General features: G+C 38.1%; 1 protein-coding gene across 1 annotated transcript in view; it reads right to left on the bottom strand.

Annotated features, from left to right (window-relative positions):
• Window positions 1–11,798, bottom strand: part of LOC131355680 (Fc receptor-like protein 5) — a 123,804-nt gene extending 112,006 nt beyond the window's left edge. The window contains 3 exon segments of the mRNA XM_058394104.1: window positions 2,849–3,139; window positions 3,519–3,554; window positions 11,768–11,798. Of these exon segments, the coding sequence (XP_058250087.1) occupies window positions 2,849–3,139; window positions 3,519–3,554; window positions 11,768–11,798 (358 nt within the window).
• Between the last annotated feature and the right edge of the window lie 474 nt (window positions 11,799–12,272).

Below are 12,272 nucleotides of genomic sequence, written 5' to 3'. Positions count from 1 at the left end.
ACCATTAAACACACGCTGCCTCCCCTTGACTTCCCCGATTCCAATGTTCTGTCCATGCGGTAAACCGAGAAGAACTCGGCTGGCTGGATGGTTTTGTCAAGTACTGCTGGGTTCAGCCATGTCTCGGTGAAGCAGAGGAGATTGCAGTCCCAAATGTCTCTCTGGAACTTTACCCTGACGCTGAGGTCATCGAGCTTGTTCTCCAGCGACTGGACATTGGCGAGCAGGATGCTAGGCAGAGGTGTGCGGTGTGCACGGGCTCTCAGCCTGTTCCTGACGCGGGCTCATGTCCCCCGGGGCCGCTGCTTCGGGTCGCGTCCTTTGTTCTCCCTCAGGATCTCACTTGGCCAGCTTGGATCTGGGGTCAAAAACGTCTAATTGTGGGTACATTGTATACCAATAGAAATAAGAGTATCTCTATCATACTCAATGCACTCCATATGGAAGAAATTGCTGGTTTAAAAGTACTGTAGACAAAAACAAAAAAAGAGGGGTCGGAGAAGTCATGATGGCAGCTGACCTCACCGGCGCCATCTTGGAGAGGCGCCTGTGAGGTCGGCAGATGGTCACGGATGGTCTTATCCACCCATGGCTTCTGATTGGGAAACGTTCTGATGGAGGTTTTCTGCATAGTATCATCTGCAAGTGTCCCAATGAATCCCACAACTGCTTCTCTAAACACACTGATGTCATCAGAGCTGCACCAGAACATGTCCCAGTCTGCGTCATCCAGAGCGTCCTGTAGAGTGGCCACCGATTGGTCCGTCCAGCGGGCGACCTCCCTCTGAGCCGGAACATCCTGCTTGAGCCTTTTAAATTTAAATTTTAAATTTAAATTTTTTTTAAATTTTGGCATGAGGAAGATGGTGGCGTGGTCGGATTTCCCAAACAGTGGGCGAGATTGTGCCTTGTAGCCATCTCTGACTGTTGTGTAACAGTGGTCCAGTGTCCTTTCACCCCTGGTGGGGCAGCTGATGTGCTGATAAAAGTTTGGCGCTGCACGTTTGAGGTTGGCACTGTTAAAGTCCCCTGCCACAATAAGCACAGCGTCCCGGTGTTGTGTCTGGTGCTGAGTGAGAGCTTCATGCAACTCGCATAAAGCAGTGTCCATGTCCGCCTGAGGTGGAATATAAACGGCGCTGACTATGACTGATGAAAACTCCCGAGGAAGGTAAAAAGGACAACATTTGATGGTCAATAGTTCCAGGTTGGGTGTGCAGGAGCATGTGAGAGGAACAATGCTCATGCTGTTGCACCAGCTGCTGTTCACCATTAAACACACTCCGCCTCCCCTTGACTTCCCCGATTCCCCGATTCCATGGTTCTGTCCATGCGGTGAACCGGGAAGAACTTGGCTGGCTGGATGGCGTGGTCCAGTACTGCTGGGTTCAGCCATGTCTTGGTGAAGCAGAGGAGATTGCAGTCCTGAATGTCTCTCTGGAACTTTTCCCTGGCCCTGGTCCTTTGTTCTCCCTCAGGATCTCACTCGGCCAGCTTGGATCCGGGGTTAAAAACATGGACTTGTGAGTACATTGTATACCAATAGAAATAAGGGTATCTCTATCATACCTAATGCACTCTATTGTGTAGAATTTGCCAGTCCTACTGTACTGAAAGTTAACTTAAAAAACAAAAACAAAGAAAAAGGGGTTGGAGCAGTCATGACGGCAGCCGACCTCACCGGCGCCATCTTGGAAATAGCACCAGGGTCCTGGAGAAACGTTGTCTCATTTTACTATGTACTGCATCAATTATATAGTTCAAAATACAATAAAAGCTTCTTGACTTGATTTGAAATGCTTTGTGTCTAAAATGTTTATTTTTAACATTTGATATAAGATGTTACAGTTGTATGTTTTCTTACATGGCTGGAATTCAGAATATTTTCTATTTAACAAAATTCATGATTGGATTGAAGTGTTAAAAACTGTATTTGCTGTATTTGTTATTTTATGGATCAATTTTATTTTTATTTTATTTATTTTATTTTATGCACAAATCCTCATCACTATCAATCTCTCTCTCTCTCTCTCTCTCTCTATATATATATATATATATATATATCTGCATTTTCCTAAAAATGAGCAAAAACATGACTTCTTACAGTAAATGACAGAGGACTTTTTTCAAAAATCTACAGGCATTCTGCAGCTGAACATAATCATCTAGCTGAGAAACATTAATCATCATTTGTCAGTCTAACCATCAAAGTAGTAAAAGTCTGGGGTTTTAGTGAAGACAAATGTGATTTATATAGATGTCAATTCAAGAACTTAAAATATATTCCATTATTTTATATTCAACCTGACTTTTGTCTTTTTAAATCCAAAATATGAAATTTACTGAATATGTGAGGCAGCCCCGGAACAAATGATTAGATTTTGCTAAAACTGGAATCAGAAAACAGCCAAACATTATAAATAATCAAGGTTTGACCAAATATTCATTTTTACTATCCTTTAAAAATTACATCACTACTACTACTACTACTAATAATAATAATGATAATAATAATCGGCTATTAAAGGGACTAATCGGAAGCTAAAGATTTAAAGGTGTCTATTAAAGAAGCTGCCCACAGAGAAAGATGCTCAAAGAGCGACACCACATGATAACTGAGTTTTTTTAAGAGTGAAAGTACAAGATTTATTGAAAAAAAAACCTAATATAAAACCCAAATGCTACTGAAAAAGACATGATTCTTGTGAAAGAAATTGGTGTCTATTAGACAGGGAAGTGAAAGTCAACATTAAACAAACTCAGGGACTCAGTTACTGACAGCTCAAAATCTGCACCCTAAAAAATAATGTTAACATTAAATAAGAAATAAAAACACCCACAGACTCACCTGATACAGTCAGTGTAACAGCATCACTGATCTCTGAACTCTGAGAGTCACTCCCATTTCCTCTGCAGGTGTAGGTACCACTGTCAGAGTCTTTAACAGACCAAATTATGAACTCCTGCATTGTGTTGTCTTTGTATGAGTCTTTGTGTCCTGTAAGTCCGTTATTATTTTTTTTCCAGCTGTAAGTCCACTGAGTGTCTCCTCCTCCCTGGATGTTACATCTGAGAGCAACAGTCTCTCTAATGAACACATGTGTATCAGGCGTTATGGACACCACAGCTTTAGGACTCCCTATAAAACATTCTGTTGTTAATAAACCTTACATAAAGTCATTCCCAAGTCTACACTACTAATATCATGTTTAGAGTGAGTATGAGTACATGTTTTTGTTACTTGTTGATACTGATATGTGTAACCTACTTAATATTAAGAAATCAGGGGCATCATGGAGCATTTTATTTAACACTAGTTATGTCAGTTACTCTCTTGTGCTGCTGTCATTAAACTTGTGCTGTTTTATATTTAATATGTTAAGACATTTAAGCAGCATAAAACTATTTGAGTGTTAAGTCATTCATATATAGCATAAAGCATAAACTATTTGTTCGAGTGTAAAACAAAACAAATCAAATCTGCAGACAATATAAAGAATAAACTGTATATAAATCACCTTCAGCCTGGGCCACTGGTATAAGTGAAATCAGCACTAAAAAGGGAACAGAAACAGAACATGACATAAATATGGAAAACTTTCAGTCTATTAATGAAAACAGCAGAATTTAGACACAGAACACACAAGATTAAATCTTATTCAGGAAATCTAAACTACCATCTGTAAGAAATACATTTTAAATAAAATTTAAAATATTTAAATTGAAATATTTTCTAAATAATAAATAAATAAATAAAAATACTGTCACTGTTCTGTGTGTACAGGACTAAATAGAAGAGCTTGTTTCCACACAAACAATTTCTCTTATTTTTAACATTTTTTTTATATCTCATTTTGGAATACTTTTTATACTTCTGTATACAATTGTATATTTAGATAATTTAATTTATTTTTAATTATCTTATCTTATCTTATCTTATCTTATCTTATCTTATCTTATCTTACCTTACCTTACCTTACCTTACCTTACCTTACCTTACCTTACCTTACCTTACCTTACCTTACCTTACCTTACCTTACCTTACCTTACCGTACCGTACCTTACCTTACCTTACCTTACCTTACCTTATACACAAAAGACAACTACATGCCCAAGCAAAATAGGAGCATTCTGCTGTAATTGCCATGTGTGGCAATCTTCAAAATTTTTGTGACAGTTACTTGGTGATACTAAATAAAGATTAGTGCTCTGCATTAGTTTGGTATTTGGTATTAGTGCATATCAGAATGAATTTTCTGTGTTAATGACTGACTGATTAACAGAGCAGTGGTTAGGGTAAAAGCTTTACCGCTTCCTGTTTGCTCATGGAGAGAGAGAGAGAGAGAGACAGAGAGAGAGAGAGAGAGAGAGGATAGATACATGTACTCTAATCAGCCATAACATTAAATAACCTGTGTAATACTGTGTATGTCCCCCTTGTGCCACCAAAATAGTCAAGGCACACAACTGGGACCTCCTCCTTCCATACATCCTTTTTGCTGTCCGAGAGACACCTCAAGCCTCCACTGAATTTACACATGATCCTCCACATGGTCCTCGAGTAACCAGTAAACTGAATGGGTGAATAATAATTCATATAGTGTATTTTATCCTCAATGTCTGTGTCTTTCACACGTCCATCTTCACACCTCCTCTGTTTCTTCACAGCTGAATTTGCACCACAACATACCATAACAGACCATAATAGTAACAAAAATGGAAATGTAGGTTGTAAGACATTTTCTCTGAATTTCTAGTTAATGTTCACATGGTTTTATTAAAACCTTACTATATTGTGATGGTGGTGCCCACACTGCTGCCCACAAGCAGCAGAAAAACGCTCTCTCTCAACTACCCCATGGGTGCTGAGTGAACGGAGCAATTTCAACAACCTCACTGAGGAAAGCAGGAGTTAGCGAGGCTTCAGGGCTGGGCGGCAGAAGAGAGCCAAACAGGCAGCCAGTCAGGTGACAGCAAGAGCTCCTCATCCTCATGGAGCTTTAGGTAGAGTATCATGGGGCATGTTCAGGGCAGTAAGTTAAGTTCAGTTTTGTCCTTCTGAAACCTCCAGCTTCACTAACGCATGCTAGTACCTCTGCTCCTCCATACACCAACTATCCCTCCACTGCCCTTTACCCAGTACCCTGAATAAAAGAACACTCTTTGCACATCACCCAGCCTCCTGAATGCAGCATATCTCAAACAGATACTCTTGAACTGGACACAGCCTCACCCAAACTGACAATCTGAAAACTGGACATCGGGTCTAATGCATCTTAATTTTTACTGCATGGTGCAGGTGGTAGGCTCAGATATCAGCATCACATCAACAACTTAAATGCATGCAACATGCAAATATTTTCATCTTGTAAAGTCAGTTATTGCTTTAACACAACCATCTTCACACCTCGTCCCCTTTATCACCACTGAACACACAACACTGAGTTAAAAAAAGAAGCAACTGCTAACTTGAGTCTTTCCTCTGGCCTATTAAACTGTCATTGCCCTGTGTGTGTCAAGGCTAATGAGAAGTCTTTATTTCTGCAAACTTCTTTGATAGATTTCACCCAAATAAGTAAATGAAATTAGACAATAGATTGGTGTTGGTGTGTATTAACATGAACTTATGGCACTGAGATGCTTCACATGTTAATGTCCTGGATGTGCTTCTGGGTGTCCCCAGGAAAGGCTCCAGATTCATTAACCCTAAATAGCATAAAGTGTTTCCTGAAGATGGAGTAATGACTCTGACTCTGCTGTGTCTCTGACTTTAAATGGTGATTTTCAGTGTGGCTTTAAAAGATTTCAGTGATGTCAGTGGAGTTAAATTTAACTTAAATTTAAAGTTAACTTTAATCGCTTATCTGATCTATCCTCAGGTCATGGGGAGCCTGTGGTATCTCAGGCGTCACCGGGCATCAAGGCAGGATACACCCTGGCTGGAGTGCCAACCCATCGCAGGGCACACACACACTCATTCACTCATGTAATCACACACTATGGACAATTTAGAGACTTATTTTTTACATGAAATAATAATATGCCTTAGTAATAATAAAAACATGGCCTTAGTTACAAGTGCACATGTATGGAAACACTGATACTGTAAACTTCATTATAATACAGTTCTAAAGGCCTCTTCTTTCTTTCATGCAAGTCTTATTTTTTTTTGGTGGTGCACCTATTGAGAAGTTTAAGAAAGAAAGCAATACAGAATAAAATTAATAATTCTCCAAATTATTAGACTCTTGCTTTTTTATTCATTTACTTCTACTTTTACTTTCCATACTTAAATACATTCATGAAAATACTACTTTTGATGGTTAAGTACAGTTTATTTAAGATACTTTAAGACTTTTACTCAAGTAGAATTATAATGGTTGACTTTAACTTTTACTTGAGTCATTTTCTAACAAAATACCTGTACTTTTACTCAAGTATGGCTGTTGGGTACTTTATACAACACTGCTTAAATACATTGTAGTAGTTTTAAACAGAACTGTTTATATTCCTCTCATCACATTTTAGTCTGCTCCAATACACTGAGAACAATCTGTACACATCTGTTTTATTTTGATGAAGTTGATGCTCTGCTTCATAGAATTTAAAAGAGGCAGGGATTTATTTCTTTACTTTTTTTTTGGTTTTTATTGTTCATTGCCCAGGCAAAATGTTTAATTTTATTAAAGGTCTGTACACTTGTTTTAGAGTAAGAAATTCTGGTCCATTGTCTCATTTAGAAGTGGCCTATTTCTATCCTCTGTTGGTACAGTCCTGTCCACCTGAATTAACTCTCAAATTGTATATAAGATAATCAATTCTAATGTCCCAATTGAACCAGGGGTTCTCAACTGGGGAGCCATGGCCCACTAGAGGGCCTCAGTGATCTTCCAGGTGGGCCATGAAAAAAATACTAATTAATTTAAATATATTCCTACATGTAATTAATTTTATTATTAATACATTAAATTAAAAAAATAACACGCTAAAACTATTTTTTAAAAATAAGAAATTAATAATTAATTTAATTTTCTGACTGAAACCTGAAAATGTAGTTAACATGCACAGAGCGCTCAGTCAGGCATTTCACCACAGCAAACATAATGAACAAATTTATAGTTCAACTGTCAGTCCATAAACAGACTCCTACTCAGATAAAAAGTGACATCAATACGACAACAGTTACCTTAACTATGGGTTTGTGCTGTTTTTTGAAAAGCAAGGATTTACCTCAGCCACAATGCGTTGTCTGCTCTAAAGTGTTATCAAATGAGTGTATGAGACCATCTAAATTGATCAGACATTTGCATGTAAATCACGTGCAATACAAAGACAAAAACAAGTCATTATTTAAACAAAAAGCAAAACAACTGGCTAGCGCACAGACTGAAATAAAAACACATCTCCTGCATGTCCAAAGACATCAAAGAACAGTGTGCAGCACGGCTTTACAGCAATGACTTCACTATACAGATAGATGAGTCAACGGACGTGTGAAAAATGTCACAACTGCTTGCATATGCTCGCTATGAATAGAAAAGGAAGTACATGAGGACTTTTTGTTTTGTAAGGAGCTACGCACTACTGCAATGGCAAAGGATATTTTCGGATTGATGGATTGTTTGATGACACTGAATGAAATAAACTGGGCTAACTGCATTGCCGTCTGTACAGACAGAGTTGCAGTGATGATGGGCAAGCACTCCAGAGTGGTCCAGCAGATAAAAGCCGTTACACATTGTTTTTTGCACAGAGATGCTATTGCTACAAAAGATATGGAACCTACTCTTCTGTGCAGGGCGTGAACCCAGACCTCCATGGTGGTGGCATGCACTGACACGCCATGGAGAAAGACCCAGGTGCGGGATTTAATGAAGTACTGCTTTATTAACAAAAACACAAGACATGGGGCAGACTAACCTAACACTACACATGACATTACTGACATCAAAAACAAGAACATGCCATAACCAGATGCAGGACAAAGCCACAGAGCAGATGAACAATTACAGACAAGGACAAGAACGCAAGGGTCCCTATTTATAGGGCTAGACATTAAGTTAAATGGGGAACAGGTGATACAACAGGAAGGAGAACAATAGGAAAGGCATGACACAAAATACACACGAAGAAGCAGGCTTCTGAGATTCACTGTCCACCTGTTCCTGACAAATATAATAAACTAAACAAAGAAATCTAAAAGGAAAGAACACAAAATAGTAAATTTTATTTTCCTTGCTTACTTTCTTTACTTTACTTTACTTTAATTTCCTTTACTCACTTGTTCATTCTGCTATTTTTGCTCGTAATTTTCTCGTTATTCAGGCTTCCGATTTCTGAGCTCTTCTCTCCAAGTTTGCGATTCCAAATATCCAGAAATCAAGTAGAGTTTTATTCAGATTAGAGGCAGGATAAATGTGTCCATTGGTCCACTGCTTCTGACAGCCTTTTTTTCCCTCTATTTGTTTTAATTAATTAATTTATTTATTTTTCTGGAGACTAAGCAAAGTTTATCAAATAAAATTTTAAGAAAATGTCATACACATTATAGATATCAGTTTCCACTTGGTCAAAAAAAACTTTTTTTTTCGTGTAACATTAATCAGAAGGTCAAGAAAGTGAAACTTTAAATAATCTTCATTGCAACATTAAGCATGATAGAGAAGAGAAGCAACATCTCTCTGGAATGAAGCCCTTAAATTGAAATTAGGAAGGAAAACTAAATACTCGCCCTTGAAGTCTCTATTATAAAGTGTACCATCAAAGTAGTAGCTTCCTGTGTAATATTCAGTATCGAGCTCAATCAGCGGTGTCAGCCAGGTGTTACCTGCTCCAGGAAAACTGGACAGAGACACCAGGGGCTTGATTTCTCTGACAGGAATCTTCTCTCCGTACATATGGAGTCCTGCACAGGAGTAAATAGTTTCCTAATAAAGTGGCCAGTGAGGGCATTTAGTGACACCTTCTCACTTTGAATAGTTCTTTTGTCTTCATCTGACTGCTTTTGACTTTAAACGAGTTGAAAGTCTGTGAATGATGTCCGTGGATTTAAATTTACCCACATTATCAAAAGTTAGTTAAAAGTTAGTTATTGCTTTCAAGCCTTCATCTTCACAGCTCCTCCTCTTCTTCACAGCTGAAATTGCATCACTAAATAAAAATAGAAAATAAACCACATCTGTTACCTGCTGTCTGTTCTCAGGCCTTGAACACGGTCCCTGCTCTGTGTGTGTACAGGACTAATGAGAAGAGTTTGATAACTAGATGACCAAGCAAAATAGGAGCACTCTGCTGAAATTCCCATAACAAAATGTTAGTGATAATTATTTAGTGATTAGATTTAGCATTAGTTAGGTATTAGTGTGTATTTGAGTGATTTTGCTGTATTATTGAGTGACTGACAGAGCAGTGGTGTGGGATAAAGCCTTACCACTTCCTGTTTGCTCATGGAGAGAGAGAGAGAGAGAGATAGATAGAGAGAGAGAGGATAGATACATGTACACTAATCAGCCATATCATGTCCCCCTTTTTCCGCCAAAACAGCTGTGACGGACAAGGCATGAACTCTACAAGGCCTCTGAAGGTGTGATGTGGTATCCTGTCCTGTATGCTGTGAGATCAGGCCTCCATTCCAGAAAACAGGACAAATTATGTAAATGTGTAGATCATGTCTATATTGAGTCGGTCCAGGAGGTCCAGGACCATATCCATATATCTGAACAACATCCAAATCAGGTTCAGTATCTGGACGTCTGACTATGACCACACTCAGACATGCAGCTCAATATTCAGAGGTCTGGATGGGAGTTTTGTGGGTGTGGAAAAGAGATATGCAGAAAAACTGACATGTGACATCAGTAAGCACAGCCTGTACAATGAACATGCTACAAAAAAATTCAGTTACATTCTTATGAATTAATCTTCTGGGCCACACTTCACTATACCTTATTACTTTTCTTCTGCTATTTCAAAATTTTAGATTTACCTCATGTATTTTTGCCAATTTTTTCTTGGAATATGTCAAAACAGACCAGAACAGCAGAAGATCACTCCTGTCAGACAAGAAAAGGAAGCTGACCATTTGAAAACGGGAGATCTGGTCTAACGCATCTTGATTTTTACTGCATGATGCATGTGGCAAATATTTTCAACTTCACACCTCCTCCGCTTCTTCACTGCTGAACACACAGCACTGAATTAAAAAAAGAAGAAGATAAACCACAACTGCCAACTTGTCTCTGTCCTCACGCCTCTAAAAGAGTCACTGCCCTGTGTGTGTCAGTGTACAAGGCTAATGAGAAGTGTTTATTTCTGCATAAGTTTTTGACAGATTTGACACAATAAGTAAATAAAACTAGACAATAATTTGGTGTATTTTCCTTGTCTGAAGTTTCACATTTTCTTCCTGAATGAGGATGTCCAGGAAGTTTTTGGGTGTCTCCAGGATAAGCTTCAGATTCACTGCAACCATAACGTGTTAAAGTGTATAAACGGCGTTTCCTCAAGATGTGTTAATGATTCTGTGAGTTGACCACAGCAGAGTTCCTTTGTTTTTAGGTTCTTCTAATGTAATCAATATCAATAGTGGTCTTGAGCAAGCCTAAGCACCCCAATATATTCTTGTCACGATGTTTACTAGAGATAACAACCTGCTGCACCAGCATCCCCACTTGTAAATTCATAACAATTAATTATGCCTCTTATGGACAATATTCTTAGCATAGATGACAACTGAATCTTCTGACCAGAAAAAAACCTTCTGAAGATCATGAATATCAAAAATTATGAAAGTTCTAAGAATAATTATACATTTAGTGATGTTATTTTGTCCATATATAATATACCCAGTAATAGTGATGGTATAGTGTTCCTGATAAAGTGGCCAGTGAGGGTATATTCTGAAATCTTATCAATCTGAATAGCTTCAAATGATTGTCTTCAGTTTGGACAACTTTTAAATTAAAAAGAGTTCAATAATATCAGCTGAGTTAAATTTATCTGTTATCAACAGTTAAAAGCTGTTTGTTTCACACATCCATCTTCAAACCTCCTCCTCTTTTTTACAGCTCAACTTGCATCACTAAATGAAAATAGAAAATAAACCACATCCGTGACATGCTCTCTGTCCTTAGGCCTCTAACACGGTCACTGCTCTGTGTGTACAGGACTAATGAGAAGTGTTTGTTTCTGCACAAAAAAATGCTCTTATTTGTATAACATGAAATAATAATGAGTGAAAATTAGTACATAATGATTTGTGATTATTTTATAAATGCAGTGTATTCATTTGTTATTAGTGTGTATTAAAGTGAACATTTTTCCTACAATAATAACTAAACTGGAAATATAGGTTATGAGGTATTTTCTCAGAAAATCTAGATAATAGTTTTGTTAAAATCATGTTACATTTAATATTGTTTTTAACACAAATCATGTTTCTGTATACAGGAAACAACAGAAGATGATCATCAGGTACAGATTCCAACAATTTACTCTCATTAGATGATTTAAACCCTGTGTTTTAAACTCGCTCTGCCTGTACTCTTACCTGTTGAACTATCATAGTTACTGAGAGTAGTTACACATGAAACTAAACCCTTCTCATAACAGATATGGAGACACTGATCCACCTGAGCAGTCATGCTGAAGTACACACAATGTCCTAATCACACAATAAGATCATCACTCAGGACATTCAGACTGCAGATGAACAACTTTATACCCCACCACTCACTCTAATGAAGACACAAAGAGAACATTTACTCACAGAGCATCACAGAGAGTGGACTGAGCTCCATCCTGTCCCTCTAATGACTGACTGACTGACAGAGCAGAGGCGTGAGTTAAAGCTTTACCACTTTACCACTTCCTGTGTTCTAATAGAGACACAGAGAGAGAGAGTGTGCGACCACAATGTCTGACTATGACCCATTATGACCCACTATGACTTCTATGTAGATATGCAGTTCAATATTCAAACATCTGGATAGGAGTTTTGGATGTCTGGGGATGTGTAAGACAGGTGCAGGAATTTGATATCTGAACGTTCAATGAATGTTCAAATTCTCTAATCTTTTTGGACAAATTTGATGCTTTGGCAATTATTTTTGAAACTTTCATAAACTGAACTAAAAATCGCTGTTTCGCTTAAGCAAATGTGCTCATAACTAGGGAAAAAACGTTTTTCTGCAGGTCAACGAGTTTGTCCAAGAGGGGTTGCTGTACCTAGCTGACCAAAAATGCTCGCGCATGCGCAGTTCAGATCAGACAGC

Source organism: Hemibagrus wyckioides, linkage group LG07 (assembly GCF_019097595.1).
Source record: "Hemibagrus wyckioides isolate EC202008001 linkage group LG07, SWU_Hwy_1.0, whole genome shotgun sequence".
Taxonomy (NCBI): Eukaryota; Metazoa; Chordata; class Actinopteri; order Siluriformes; family Bagridae; genus Hemibagrus; species Hemibagrus wyckioides.
This window is presented reverse-complemented; position numbering and strand designations above follow the sequence as displayed.